Raw genomic sequence first — 12,500 nt, forward strand, 5'->3', positions numbered from 1 at the left:
AGTTCGTCTTTGCAGCTGGAATCAAACATCTGTCTGATTAAACAAGGAGTACTACTAGTAGTAGTACTAGAACAGTGGTAGTAATACTAGTACTAGTAGTACTAGAACAGTGGTAGTAATACTAGTACTAGTAGTACTAGAACAGTGGTAGTAATACTAGTACTAGTACTACTAGAACAGTGGTAGTAATACTAGTACTAGTACTACTAGAACAGTGGTAGTAATACTAGTACTAGTACTACTAGAACAGTGGTAGTAATACTAGTACTAGTAGAACTAGAACAGTGGTAGTAATACTAGTACTAGTACTACTAGAACAGTGGTAGTAATACTAGTACTACTCCTTATCAACTATTACATATATTAGATAAACCCAATAATAATAAGTTAATGAATGAATCTATGTGTTTTGTGCGGTTGTTGTTTAATGTTGTGATTTGTATCATGTCTTGTGGTTATGAGATTCAGAAGTCAGAACTACCAGATGATGTTTAGTCTCGTGCTTCTTTATGTCTCATGATGTTATTCAATGTGAATCATAAAGTAAATATAACTCAAACCATAGAGGTGTGTATTTCAGGACCTGCGTCATTAATCAGCTCGGTGTGACAGATGTTAGTGATGGTTGGACAGCGGAGGACGAGGACGAGGACGAGGACGAGGACGTGAGCAGCGATGTGACTGAAGCACTTTATTATTCCTCTGATGGACAACAGAAATCAATGGAAGCCTGAGCTGCTTTCAATGACCCTCACTAGTCTGGATCGACCGGTTTCATGCGTGTGGACGGTCCCTGAACGCAGCACGGAAACATTAAACTCACTTTTACCTTTTCAGTCCGTCAGTCCGTCCTTCTCTCATCTGTCCTCTAATATCTCCGTCAGTCCGTCAGTCCGTCCTTCTCTCATCTGTCCTCTAATATCTCCGTCAGTCCGTCAGTCCGTCCTTCTCTCATCTGTCCTCTAATATCTCCGTCAGTCCGTCAGTCCGTCCTTCTCTCATCTGTCCTCTAATATCTCCGTCAGTCCGTCCTTCTCTCATCTGTCCTCTAATATCTCCGTCAGTCCGTCCTTCTCTCATCTGTCCTCTAATATCTCCGTCAGTCTGTCCTTCTCTCATCTGTCCTCTAATATCTCCGTCAGTCCGTCCTTCTCTCATCTGTCCTCTAATATCTCAGATGAAAAGAGAGACAACAGGACATTAAATCAACATCTGCTGTCCATGAAAATATAAAAGTCTAAATCACAGACTGAATATAACAAGAGGACGTCGTCACCTGGATGTCCACCCACTGGTTAGTGGACCGTTGTCCTGAAGCCTCGAGTTCAGCAGTTTGTCCATCTCCATCTTGGTTTTTGTCCGTTTCCATCTTGGTTTTTGGACGTCTCCATCTTGGTTTTTGGACGTCTCCATCTTGGTTTTTGGTCGTCTCCATCTTGGTTTTTGGTCGTCTCCATCTTGGTTTTTGGACGTCTCCATCTTGGTTTTTGTCCGTCTCCATCTTGGTTTTTGGTCGTCTCCATCTTGGTTTTTGGAAGTCTCCATCTTGGTTTTTGGACGTCTCCATCTTGGTTTTTGGAAGTCTCCATCTTGGTTTTTGGACGTCTCCATCTTGGTTTTTGGTTGTCTCCATCTTGGTTTTTGGACGTCTCCATCTTGGTTTTTGGTCGTCTCCATCTTGGTTTTTATTCGTCTCCGTCTTGGTTTTTGGTCGTCTCCATCTTGGTTTTTGGTCGTCTCCATCTTGGTCTTTGGTCGTCCCTATCTTGGTTTTTGGTCATCTCCATCTTGGTCTTTGGTCGTCCCTATCTTGGTTTTTGGTCGTCTCCGTCTTGGTTTTGTGCGACCAGAAGTGACCTCAGAAGGTGGAGCTCAGTACATTTAGCTGACCTTCTCAGAGAGGTCTAAAGAAGCAGAGGAGTCGCTTCCTGCTGGCTGCTACACAGGATGAAGGTTTAAGGCTCTTCAGCATCGGCTTCATCGTTTACTTGTAGTGTGACTGATAGGAAAGTGTTTTATCAGATCAGTTTACTGACACACTTAGACTCTGAAACCCAACCTGTGTGTGTGTGTGTGTGTGTGTGTGTGTGTGTGTGTGTGTGTGTCCATAACAATTATATAACAATCAGACGAAGATGCATCTCACTGAATGTGTTGAAGGTGTTAGAGGGATGATAGAGGTCAAGGTGTTGATACAACAACCTTTTACCAACCTGTGTGTGTGTGTGTGTTTGTGTTTGTGTGTGTGTGTGTGTGTGTGTGTGTGTGTGTTGACCACAGTTTGAACCCAGAACTTTGAGTCTTCTTTAAAACGTCTGACAGGAAGTTCAGAGTTCATCTGACAGTCAAACAGACACGAGTCCTCTGGTTGTATAAACAAGAGTTTTACATAATGAGACAAACACACACACACACACACACACACATACACACACACAATGACCTGTTAGATCTCTCCCTCCATTCTCAGTATTGATCGCTGTATTGATCGGCTGCAGGCGGCTGATCGTCTCCGTCCAGAAACACACTCCACTTACCGCTGATTACCTCACACACACAGACACACACACACATGCGCGCACCCACACACGCACGCACGCACACGTACACACACACACAACAGAACAATGGACCTCAGTGCAGAGAGGAAGAGGAGGAGGAAGCAGGAAGTGAAGGATGAAGGAGTTTAAACAGCTGCTGACTGCTGGTCTAGTCGCCTCCATAGTTTTCAGTGTAAACATCAGTCTGACAATAACTGTCTGTATTAAAGGTGTCATATTGTTTTAAAGTATCAGCTGATACTCTCCGTTAATGTGTCACCTCGAGGTCAAATCTTTAATAATCACAACCTCAGTGTTCGTCTTTATGCAGACGACTGTGATCTATTTACTGATTGACTCCAAAAACACAACTGGTCAAAAAACAATCAACAAAAACGATGTTTATTTAGTTAATTATGGTCCCATTTAGAGTCAAAGAGACCAAAAAGGAAAGGATGCTTTAGGGTGTTCTGTTCTGGTTGCAAAAAACCAAGATGGAGACGACCAAAAAACAAGATGGAGACGACCAAAAACCAAGATGGAGACGACCAAAAACCAAGATGGAGACGACTAAAAACCAAGATGGAGACGGCTAAAAACCAAGATGGAGACGACTAAAAACCAAGATGGAGACGACTAAAAACCAAGATGGAGACATCCAAAAACCAAGATGGAGACATCCAAAAACCAAGATGGAGACGACCAAAAACCAAGATGGAGACATCCAAAAACCAAGATGGAGACATCCAAAAACCAAGATGGAGACGACCAAAAACCAAGATGGAGACGACAAAAAACCAAGATGGAGACGACCAAAAACCAAGATGGAGACATCCAAAAACCAAGATGGAGACATCCAAAAACCAAGATGGAGACGACCAAAAACCAAGATGGAGACGACTAAAAACCAAGATGGAGACGGCTAAAAACCAAGATGGAGACGACTAAAAACCAAGATGGAGACGACCAAAAACCAAGATGGAGACGACCAAAAACCAAGATGGAGACGACCAAAAACCAAGATGGAGACATCCAAAAACCAAGATGGAGATGACCAAAAACCAAGATGGAGACGGCTAAAAACCAAGATGGAGACGGCTAAAAACCAAGATTGAGACGACCAAAAACCAAAATGGAGACGACCAAAAACCAAGATGGAGACGGCCAAAAACCAAGATGGAGACGACTAAAAACCAAGATGGAGACGGCCAAAAACCAAGATGGAGACGGCCAAAAACCAAGATGGAGACGGCTAAAAACCAAGATGGAGACGGCCAAAAACCAAGATGGAGACGACCAAAAACCAAGATGGAGACATCCAAAAACCAAGATGGAGACGACTAAAAACCAAGATGGAGACGACTAAAAACCAAGATGGAGACGACCAAAAACCAAGATGGAGACGGCTAAAAACCAAGATGGAGACGACCAAAAACCAAGATGGAGACGACCAAAAACCAAGATGGAGACGGCCAAAAACCAAGATGGAGACGGCCAAAAACCAAGATGGAGACGACCAAAAACCAAGATGGAGACGGCTAAAAACCAAGATGGAGACGGCCAAAAACCAAGATGGAGACGACCAAAAACCAAGATGGAGACGACCAAAAACCAAGATGGAGACGACCAAAAACCAAGATGGAGACGACCAAAAACCAAGATGGAGACGACCAAAAACCAAGATGGAGACGACTAAAAACCAAGATGGAGACGACCAAAAACCAAGATGGAGACATCCAAAAACCAAGATGGAGACGACCAAAAACCAAGATGGAGACGACCAAAAACCAAGATGGAGACGACTAAAAACCAAGATGGAGACGACCAAAAACCAAGATGGAGACATCCAAAAACCAAGATGGAGACGACCAAAAACCAAGATGGAGACGACTAAAAACCAAGATGGAGACGACCAAAAACCAAGATGGAGACGACCAAAAACCAAGATGGAGACGGCCAAAAACCAAGATGGAGACGACTAAAAACCAAGATGGAGACGACTAAAGACCAAGATGGAGACGACTAAAAACCAAGATGGAGACGACCAAAAACCAAGATGGAGACGACCAAAAACCAAGATGGAGACGGCCAAAAACCAAGATGGAGACGGCCAAAAACCAAGATGGAGACGACTAAAAACCAAGATGGAGACGACCAAAAACCAAGATGGAGACGACTAAAGACCAAGATGGAGACGACTAAAAACCAAGATGGAGACGACCAAAAACCAAGATGGAGACGGCCAAAAACCAAGATGGAGACGACCAAAAACCAAGATGGAGACGACTAAAGACCAAGATGGAGACGACTAAAAACCAAGATGGAGACGACCAAAAACCAAGATGGAGACGGCCAAAAACCAAGATGGAGACGACTAAAAACCAAGATGGAGACGACTAAAAACCAAGATGGAGACGACCAAAAACCAAGATGGAGACGACTAAAAACCAAGATGGAGACGACTAAAAACCAAGATGGAGACGAATAAAAACCAAGATGGAGACGAATAAAAACCAAGATGGAGACGGCTAAAAACCAAGATGGAGACGACTAAAAACCAAGATGGAGACGAATAAAAACCAAGATGGAGACGAATAAAAACCAAGATGGAGACGACTAAAAACCAAGATGGAGACGAATAAAAACCAAGATGGAGACGAATAAAAACCAAGATGGAGACGGCTAAAGACCACACACACTTACACACGGCAGTAATGTGTCGATCACACTGTTCCATCAACGAGCTGCTAATCAATAAAGGTTCTAGAATCAATCCAACCGTCCAATCAGCCGCCAGCTGCTCAGACTGCATGATGTCACATTAACTGGGAACGCTCCGTAATATAAAATCTATCTGCATTAACACACACACGCACACACACGCACGCGCACGCATACACACGCACACACAGTAACACACACACACACACACACACACACACACACACACACACACACACACACACACACACACACACACACACACACGCACACACAGTAACCCACACCTGGAACCTGCTCAAGGCCTGGGAATAACGGGAGCTCCTGGAACCTCCTTAAAGATCTTCTCTGACATTCTCAAGGAACCATAAAACCTGCTCCACAAGGAGTCTTCAAAACCACATCTGGAGTCCTCAGACCTTGAAGGACTTCTCTGACCTCCTCACAGATTCAAAGAGTCCTGGAACCTGCTCAAGGACCTGGAATCTTCTCAAGGACAGTTGGAGGGAGGAATCATCACCAGAACTGCAAGTTTACCTGAATGTACTCAAATATTAGATATAAAAACTGGATGTGTGTGTGTGTATGTAGTCAGGGTTGTTCTGGGTCAATAAGGTTAATTAGTGTGTGAGTGTGTGTGTGTGAGTGTGTGAGTGTGTATGTGTGTGTGTGTGTGTGTGAGTGTAATAACAGTCTAATTAATGGCTTCCAGTGATTCAGCCCCTGAAATAATGAGCTTTCTCTTCTCGTCAATACTCTGCAGGCCGTCACACACACACACACGCACGCACGCACGCACACGCACACGCACACGCACAATGTATTGATTTCTGTGGTCGTTTGCTCCACAGGAAGTATTTACAGCGTTCACTCTGCTCTAACAAAACTCCTCCAAAGACCCTGGAACCACTTCAAGGACCCTGGAACCACTTTAAAGATATCTGGAACCACTTTAAGGATATCTGGAACCACTTCAAGGACCCTGGAACCACTTTAAAGATATCTGGAACCACTTTAAAGATATCTGGAATCACTTCAAGGACCCTGGAACCACTTTAAGGATATCTGGAACCACTTCAAGGACCCTGGAACCACTTTAAAGATATCTGGAACCACTTTAAAGATATCTGGAACCACTTCAAGGTTATCTGGAACCACTTCAAGGACATCTGGAACCACTTCAAGGACCCTGGAACCACTTTAAAGATATCTGGAACCATTTTAAAGATATCTGGAACCACTTTAAAGATATCTGGAACTACTTTAAAGATATCTGGAACCACTTCAAGGACCCTGGACCACTTTAAAGATATCTGGAACCACTTTAAAGATATCTGGAACTACTTCAAGGATATCTGGAACCACTTCAGGGATATCTGGAACCACTTCAATGATCCTGGACCACTTTAAAGATATCTGGAACCACTTCAAGGACCCTGAACCACTTCAAGGACCCTGGAACCACTTTAAGGATATCTGGAACCACTTTAAGGATATCTGGAACCACTTTAAAGATATCTGGAACCACTTTAAGGATATCTGGAACCACTTTAAGGATATCTGGAACCACTTTAAAGATATCTGGAACCACTTTAAGGATATCTGGAACCACTTTAAGGATATCTGGAACCACTTCAAAGTAAACACTTCAGCATTGGTTACAGACCCCGAGGTTGCTAACAGCGTACGGATAAAAGTTCCCAGGGGGAACTTGTGTTTGTGAACTTTGGTTCCGCATCACACATAAAACTCTTATTTCGCGTTAGCGGTAAAAAATAAACGAACTATGACGGAACAATAATTCATTTCAGATCCAGTCGTTCTCACAGAGGTTGTGTGACGGACGTCGGCGACCGATGACGACAGAGACGTACCTGTAAACCAGCAGCTTCACCTGAACCAGCGAGTTAAACAACACTCGTCTTTACATGTCAGTCTGTGTTGATTTATTGATGATGAAATGACACAACTGTAAAAACATCTGTAATACTGTCACCACGTGTCCTGCAGAGACGATCACCTGACGTCACCCAGGTGTGTTCCAGGTCGACAGGTGTGTTCCAGGTAACCAGGTGTGTTCCAGATCAACAGGTGTGTTCCAGGTCAACAGGTGTGTTCCAGGTTAACAGGTGTGTTCCAGGTCAACAGGTGTGTTAAAGGTCAACAGGTGTGTTCCAGGTCAACAGGTGTGTTCCAGGTCAACAGGTGTGTTACAGGTCAACAGGTGTGTTAAAGGTCAACAGGTGTGTTACAGGTCAACAGGTGTGTTAAAGGTCAACAGGTGTGTTACAGGTCAACAGGTGTGTTCCAGGTCAACAGGTGTGTTCCAGGTCAACAGGTGTGTTCCAGGTCAACAGGTGTGTTACAGGTCAACAGGTGTGTTAAAGGTCAACAGGTGTGTTACAGGTCAACAGGTGTGTTCCAGGTCAACAGGTGTGTTCCAGGTCAACAGGTGTGTTACAGGTCAACAGGTGTGTTCCAGGTCAACAGGTGTGTTCCAGGTCAACAGGTGTGTTACAGGTCAACAGGTGTGTAAAAGGTCAACAGGTGTGTTACAGGTCAACAGGTGTGTTAAAGGTCAACAGGTGTGTTACAGGTCAACAGGTGTGTTACAGGTCAACAGGTGTGTTACAGGTCAACAGGTGACTGCTGACTGGCTCATAGAAAAAGGCTCCATGTTTCACTGATGAATCCATGATTTGATTAAAAAGCAGAAACACGGAGAGAGAATCAGGTTTTATAATGATTTCAATAAATACCAGAACATTCCTGGTTTATGAACAGAATCTGATCCTCATCAGTTCATCAGTTCATCAGTCCATCAGTCCATCAGTTCATCAGTTCATTAGTTCATCAGTCCATCAGTCCATCAGTTCATCAGTCCATCAGTCCATCAGTTCATCAGTCCATCAGTCCATCAGTCCATCAGTTCATCAGTTCATCAGTTCATCAGTCCATCAGTCCATCAGTCCATCAGTCCATCAGTTCATCAGTCCATCAGTTCATCAGTCCATCAGTCCATCAGTTCATCAGTTCATCAGTTCATCAGTCCATCAGTCCATCAGTTCATCAGTTCAGTCCTCGTCCGTCCCTCTGAGAGAAAGACAACTCCTCCTGCAGGCTCCTGGAATCCATCACTCCAACACTAAACCTATTGCAGGACCTTCCAGGACCTTCCAGGACCTTCCAGGACCGTTTAAAAGAAAATCAATGAAATAAAATGTGCTGGTTCATAAAAGTCGTCCTGAGAAAAAACACCAACCATCAAAAAGACGAACATTTAAAACCTGATTGTCTTTAAAACCAAACTGTCCCTCCGTCCCACCGTCTGTCCGTCTCACGGAGGACGAGTGATGGCGTCCCCCTCAGCCCTCCAGCTGCCACTGCTGCGCCTGCGAGGCGTCGCATATCGCCATGGAGACGTAACCTTTAGGCCCGACGGGCTGAGCGACGGAGAGACACTGACCCACCGAGACCTGGTAGAGACGGTTGGACTTCTACAGAGAGACAGAGAGACAGACAGAGAGACAGAGAGACAGAGAGTTATAATCTCTGTTGGTAACCATGGTGACGTGTTTAGTGGAGGCAGAATAGCTCTCTGAACACGCTAGCTAACGCTGGCTAGCCAGTATGGTTGTCTTCTTTAACAGTAACTGAAGATGCTGGTTCCTCTCAACGTGCCGTCACTCTCCAGGATCTCCAGTTAACATGAACCAACGGGACCAGATTAGCTAGCTAGCAAGATTGTCTGTCTCCAGGGTTGCTAATAGTTTAGCCTTCTGCTAACAGCAGCTAGCGGCTCACGTTAGCTGCTGTTAGCAGAAGGCTAAACTATTAGCAACATTTACTCCGTCTCTGAAACGCTTCTCTGATATTGTAGCTCACTAGAGCCGCTAGCGTTAGCCTCCAGCTAATGTTAGCCTCCAGCTAATGTTAGCCTCCAGCTAATGTTAGCCCACTGCTAGCGTTAGCCTCCAGTCTACCGTGACGGTATATAACACGGCGTTGGCGTCTCACCCCCAGGCTCCACTGCTGCGACCCCCCCGAGCCGTGACACTTCATCAGTCTGGGGGGGTCGAAGGTCCTGACCTCGGACACGTCCAGACACAGCAGACCCGCCAGGACCAGCTGACCCTCCTCGTCGTAGGCCCAGTCCTGTTCGGGGTCTCGGGGGTCACACGGTCGCAGGACGACGACCCCCCCCTTCTGACTGGCCCGGCCCTGGGCCGCCAGGCAACGCCCCGTTGCTAGGTTACGAAGCTGAAAGATGGCGGACAGAGAGGAGCCGTTTGTGTTATTTATGATCAACAAACAAACGTAAAGTTACGGAAACACATTATTACAACATGGAGACGGCACGACCATCACAGCATAACCTGTAGCGTGTCGCGTGTAGCGTGTAACGTGAAGTGTGCAACATGTAACGTGTAATGGGTAATATAGCGTGTAGCGTGTAACATGTAGCGTGTAACATGTAACGTGTAACATAGCGTGTAACATGTAGTGTGTAGCGTGAAGTGTGCAACATGTAGCGTGTAATGGGTAACACATAGCGTGTAACGTGTATAATGTAACATGTAACGTGTAAAGTGTAACATGTAGCGTTTAGCGTGTAACATGTAGCGTGTAACATGTAACGTGTAACATGTAGCGTGTCACATGTAGCGTGTAGCGTGTAACATGAAGCGTGTAACATGTAACATGTAGCGTGTAACATGTAACGTGTAACATGTAGTGTGTAACATGTAACGTGTAACATGTAGCGTGTCACATGTAGCGTGTCACATGAAGCGTGTAACATGTAACATGTAGCGTGTAACATGTAACGTGTAACATGTAACATGTAGCGTGTAACATGTAACATGTAACGTGTAGCGTGTAACGTGTAGCGTGTAACATGTATCGTGTAACGTGTAACGTGTAGCGTGTAACATGTAACGTGTAACATGTAACGTGTAGCGTGTAACATGTAGCATGTAACGTGTAGTGTGTAACATGTAGCGTGTGACATGTATCGTGTAACATGTAACGTGTAGCGTGTAACATGTATCGTGTAACATGTAGCGTGTAACATGTATCGTGTAACATGTATCGTGTAACATGTAGCGTGTAACATGTCACGTGTAACATGTAGTGTGTAACATGTAACGTGTAACATGTAGCGTGTAACATGTAGCGTATAACATGTAGCGTATAACATGTAGCGTGTAACATGTAGCGTGTAACGTTTAACATGTAACGTGTAACATAGCGTGTAACATGTAACATAGCGTGTAACGTGTAGCATGTACGTACCCGTCCTCTCTGCATATAGCGTGTAGCGTGTAACATGAAGTGTGTAACAGGAAGCATGTAACATAGCGTGTAACGTGTAGCAGGAACGTGTAACATGAAGTGTGTAACATGAAGCATGTAACATGACGTGTGACGTGTAGCGTGTAACGTGTAACATGTAGCGTGTAACATGAAGTGTGTAACATGTAGTGTGTAGCATGTACGTACCTGTCCTCTCTGCAGGACGATGACAGTATAACATGTAGCGTGTAGCGTATAGCGTGTAACATGAAGTGTGTAGCGTGTAGCGTGTAGCGTGTACGTACCCGTCCTCGCTGCAGGACTTTGGGTCGTCTCAGCCCCTTGTTGACGAACAGCGGCTGATGCTGCTGCTTGTTGCCGTTGGCGACGGTCTGCATCTCGGGGTAGACCGTGTCCAGGTACCAGCGGAACTCGTGACACTGCAGCTGCTTCCTCAACGCCACGCGCTCGCTGATGTCGCCGTAGCTGCGGTCACGTAGCTCCGGACGCAGGGACAGATACTGCTCCTGATTGGACCACAGACACACAGGAAGTGAGGTCAGAGGACGTTTCAGGATCACGGCTCTGTGTGTGTGTGTGTGTGTGTGTGTGTGTGTGTTTACCTTGTACTCGTCCATCCAAACGTGCGCTAGCCGCAGAGAATTGTGGGCCATGGTGTCCTGCCCCCCCGGCGAGCCGTACGGACGCCTCTTCCTGAAGATGTGACCGACTCTGGAGCACGGGATGATGAGCAGCTGACCGCCGCACATCCAGATCTGAGACACGGAGACACGGACACACGGAGACACACAGACACGGAGACACACAGACACGGAGACACGGAGACACGGAGACACGGAGACACACAGACACGGAGACACACAGACACGGAGACACACAGACACGGAGACACGGAGACACGGAGACACACAGACACGGAGACACGGAGACACACAGACACACAGACATGGAGACACACAGACACGGAGACACACAGACACGGAGACACACAGACACGGAGACACGGAGACACACAGACACGGAGACACGGAGACACACAGACACGCAGACACGGAGACACACAGACACGGAGACACACAGACACGCAGACACGGAGACACACAGACACGGAGACACACAGACACGGAGACACACAGACACGGAGACACGGAGACACACAGACACGGAGACACGGAGACACACAGACACGGAGACACGGAGACACACAGACACGCAGACACGGAGACACACAGACACGGAGACACACAGACACGCAGACACGGAGACACACAGACACGGAGACACACAGACACGGAGACACACAGACACACAGACACACAGACACGGAGACACGGAGACACGGAGACACACAGACACACAGACATGGAGACACAGAGACACAGAGACACAGAGAGACGTCTTACTGGTCCGACTGGTTGAAACCCAGTAGAACCAGCAGGAGCCTTGGCTAGCTCTTTCCATCTACTTCCAGTGTTTATGCTAAGCTAGGCTAACTCCAGCATCATGTGACTGGCGGTGGTTAAACGGCGTCCTCACCCTGAAGGAGATCTCCAGGTTTTCTCCGCCCCAGATGTCCATGCCGCCGTCGTATTGGCCGAGCTCATTAAAGTACTTCCTGTTCATGGCGAATAGACCGCCGGCCATGGTGGGAGACCTGAGGGGAGGGGGGGTAATATTATCATCAGCTCCATCTTTAACGTTAACGTGCCATTACGGTGTTAACACGTCGTTATGGCATTAAACCCGATCGGTCGGTCGGCGGCTACCCGATCGGTCGGTCGGCGGCTACCCGATCGGTCGGTCGGCGGTTACCCGATCGGTCGGTCGGCCGGTTACCCGATCGGTCATCGGCGGGTTACCTGATCGGTCCGGTGGCTCCCTCGGGCCCGTTGAGCTCGGCGGGGGGGACGGGGTCCCACTTGA

At 46.5% G+C, this 12,500-nt stretch overlaps 1 protein-coding gene across 1 annotated transcript in view; it reads right to left on the reverse strand.

Annotated features, from left to right (window-relative positions):
* Positions 1–7,192: 7,192 nt before the first annotated feature.
* Positions 7,193–12,500, reverse strand: part of galnt11 (UDP-N-acetyl-alpha-D-galactosamine:polypeptide N-acetylgalactosaminyltransferase 11 (GalNAc-T11)) — a 15,076-nt gene continuing 9,768 nt past the window's right edge. The window contains exons 6-11 of the mRNA XM_037763140.1: positions 12,437–12,500; positions 12,114–12,231; positions 11,180–11,332; positions 10,862–11,083; positions 9,279–9,521; positions 7,193–8,758 (exon numbers count right to left, since the gene is read on the reverse strand). The exon at positions 12,437–12,500 is cut by the window's right edge and continues 186 nt beyond it. Of these exons, the coding sequence (XP_037619068.1) occupies positions 8,627–8,758; positions 9,279–9,521; positions 10,862–11,083; positions 11,180–11,332; positions 12,114–12,231; positions 12,437–12,500 (932 nt within the window). The 3' untranslated portion in view covers positions 7,193–8,626. The remainder of the gene's footprint in view (positions 8,759–9,278; positions 9,522–10,861; positions 11,084–11,179; positions 11,333–12,113; positions 12,232–12,436) is intronic.

This window comes from Sebastes umbrosus, unplaced genomic scaffold (genome assembly GCF_015220745.1).
Source record: "Sebastes umbrosus isolate fSebUmb1 unplaced genomic scaffold, fSebUmb1.pri scaffold_166_arrow_ctg1, whole genome shotgun sequence".
NCBI classification, from domain to species: Eukaryota; Metazoa; Chordata; class Actinopteri; order Perciformes; family Sebastidae; genus Sebastes; species Sebastes umbrosus.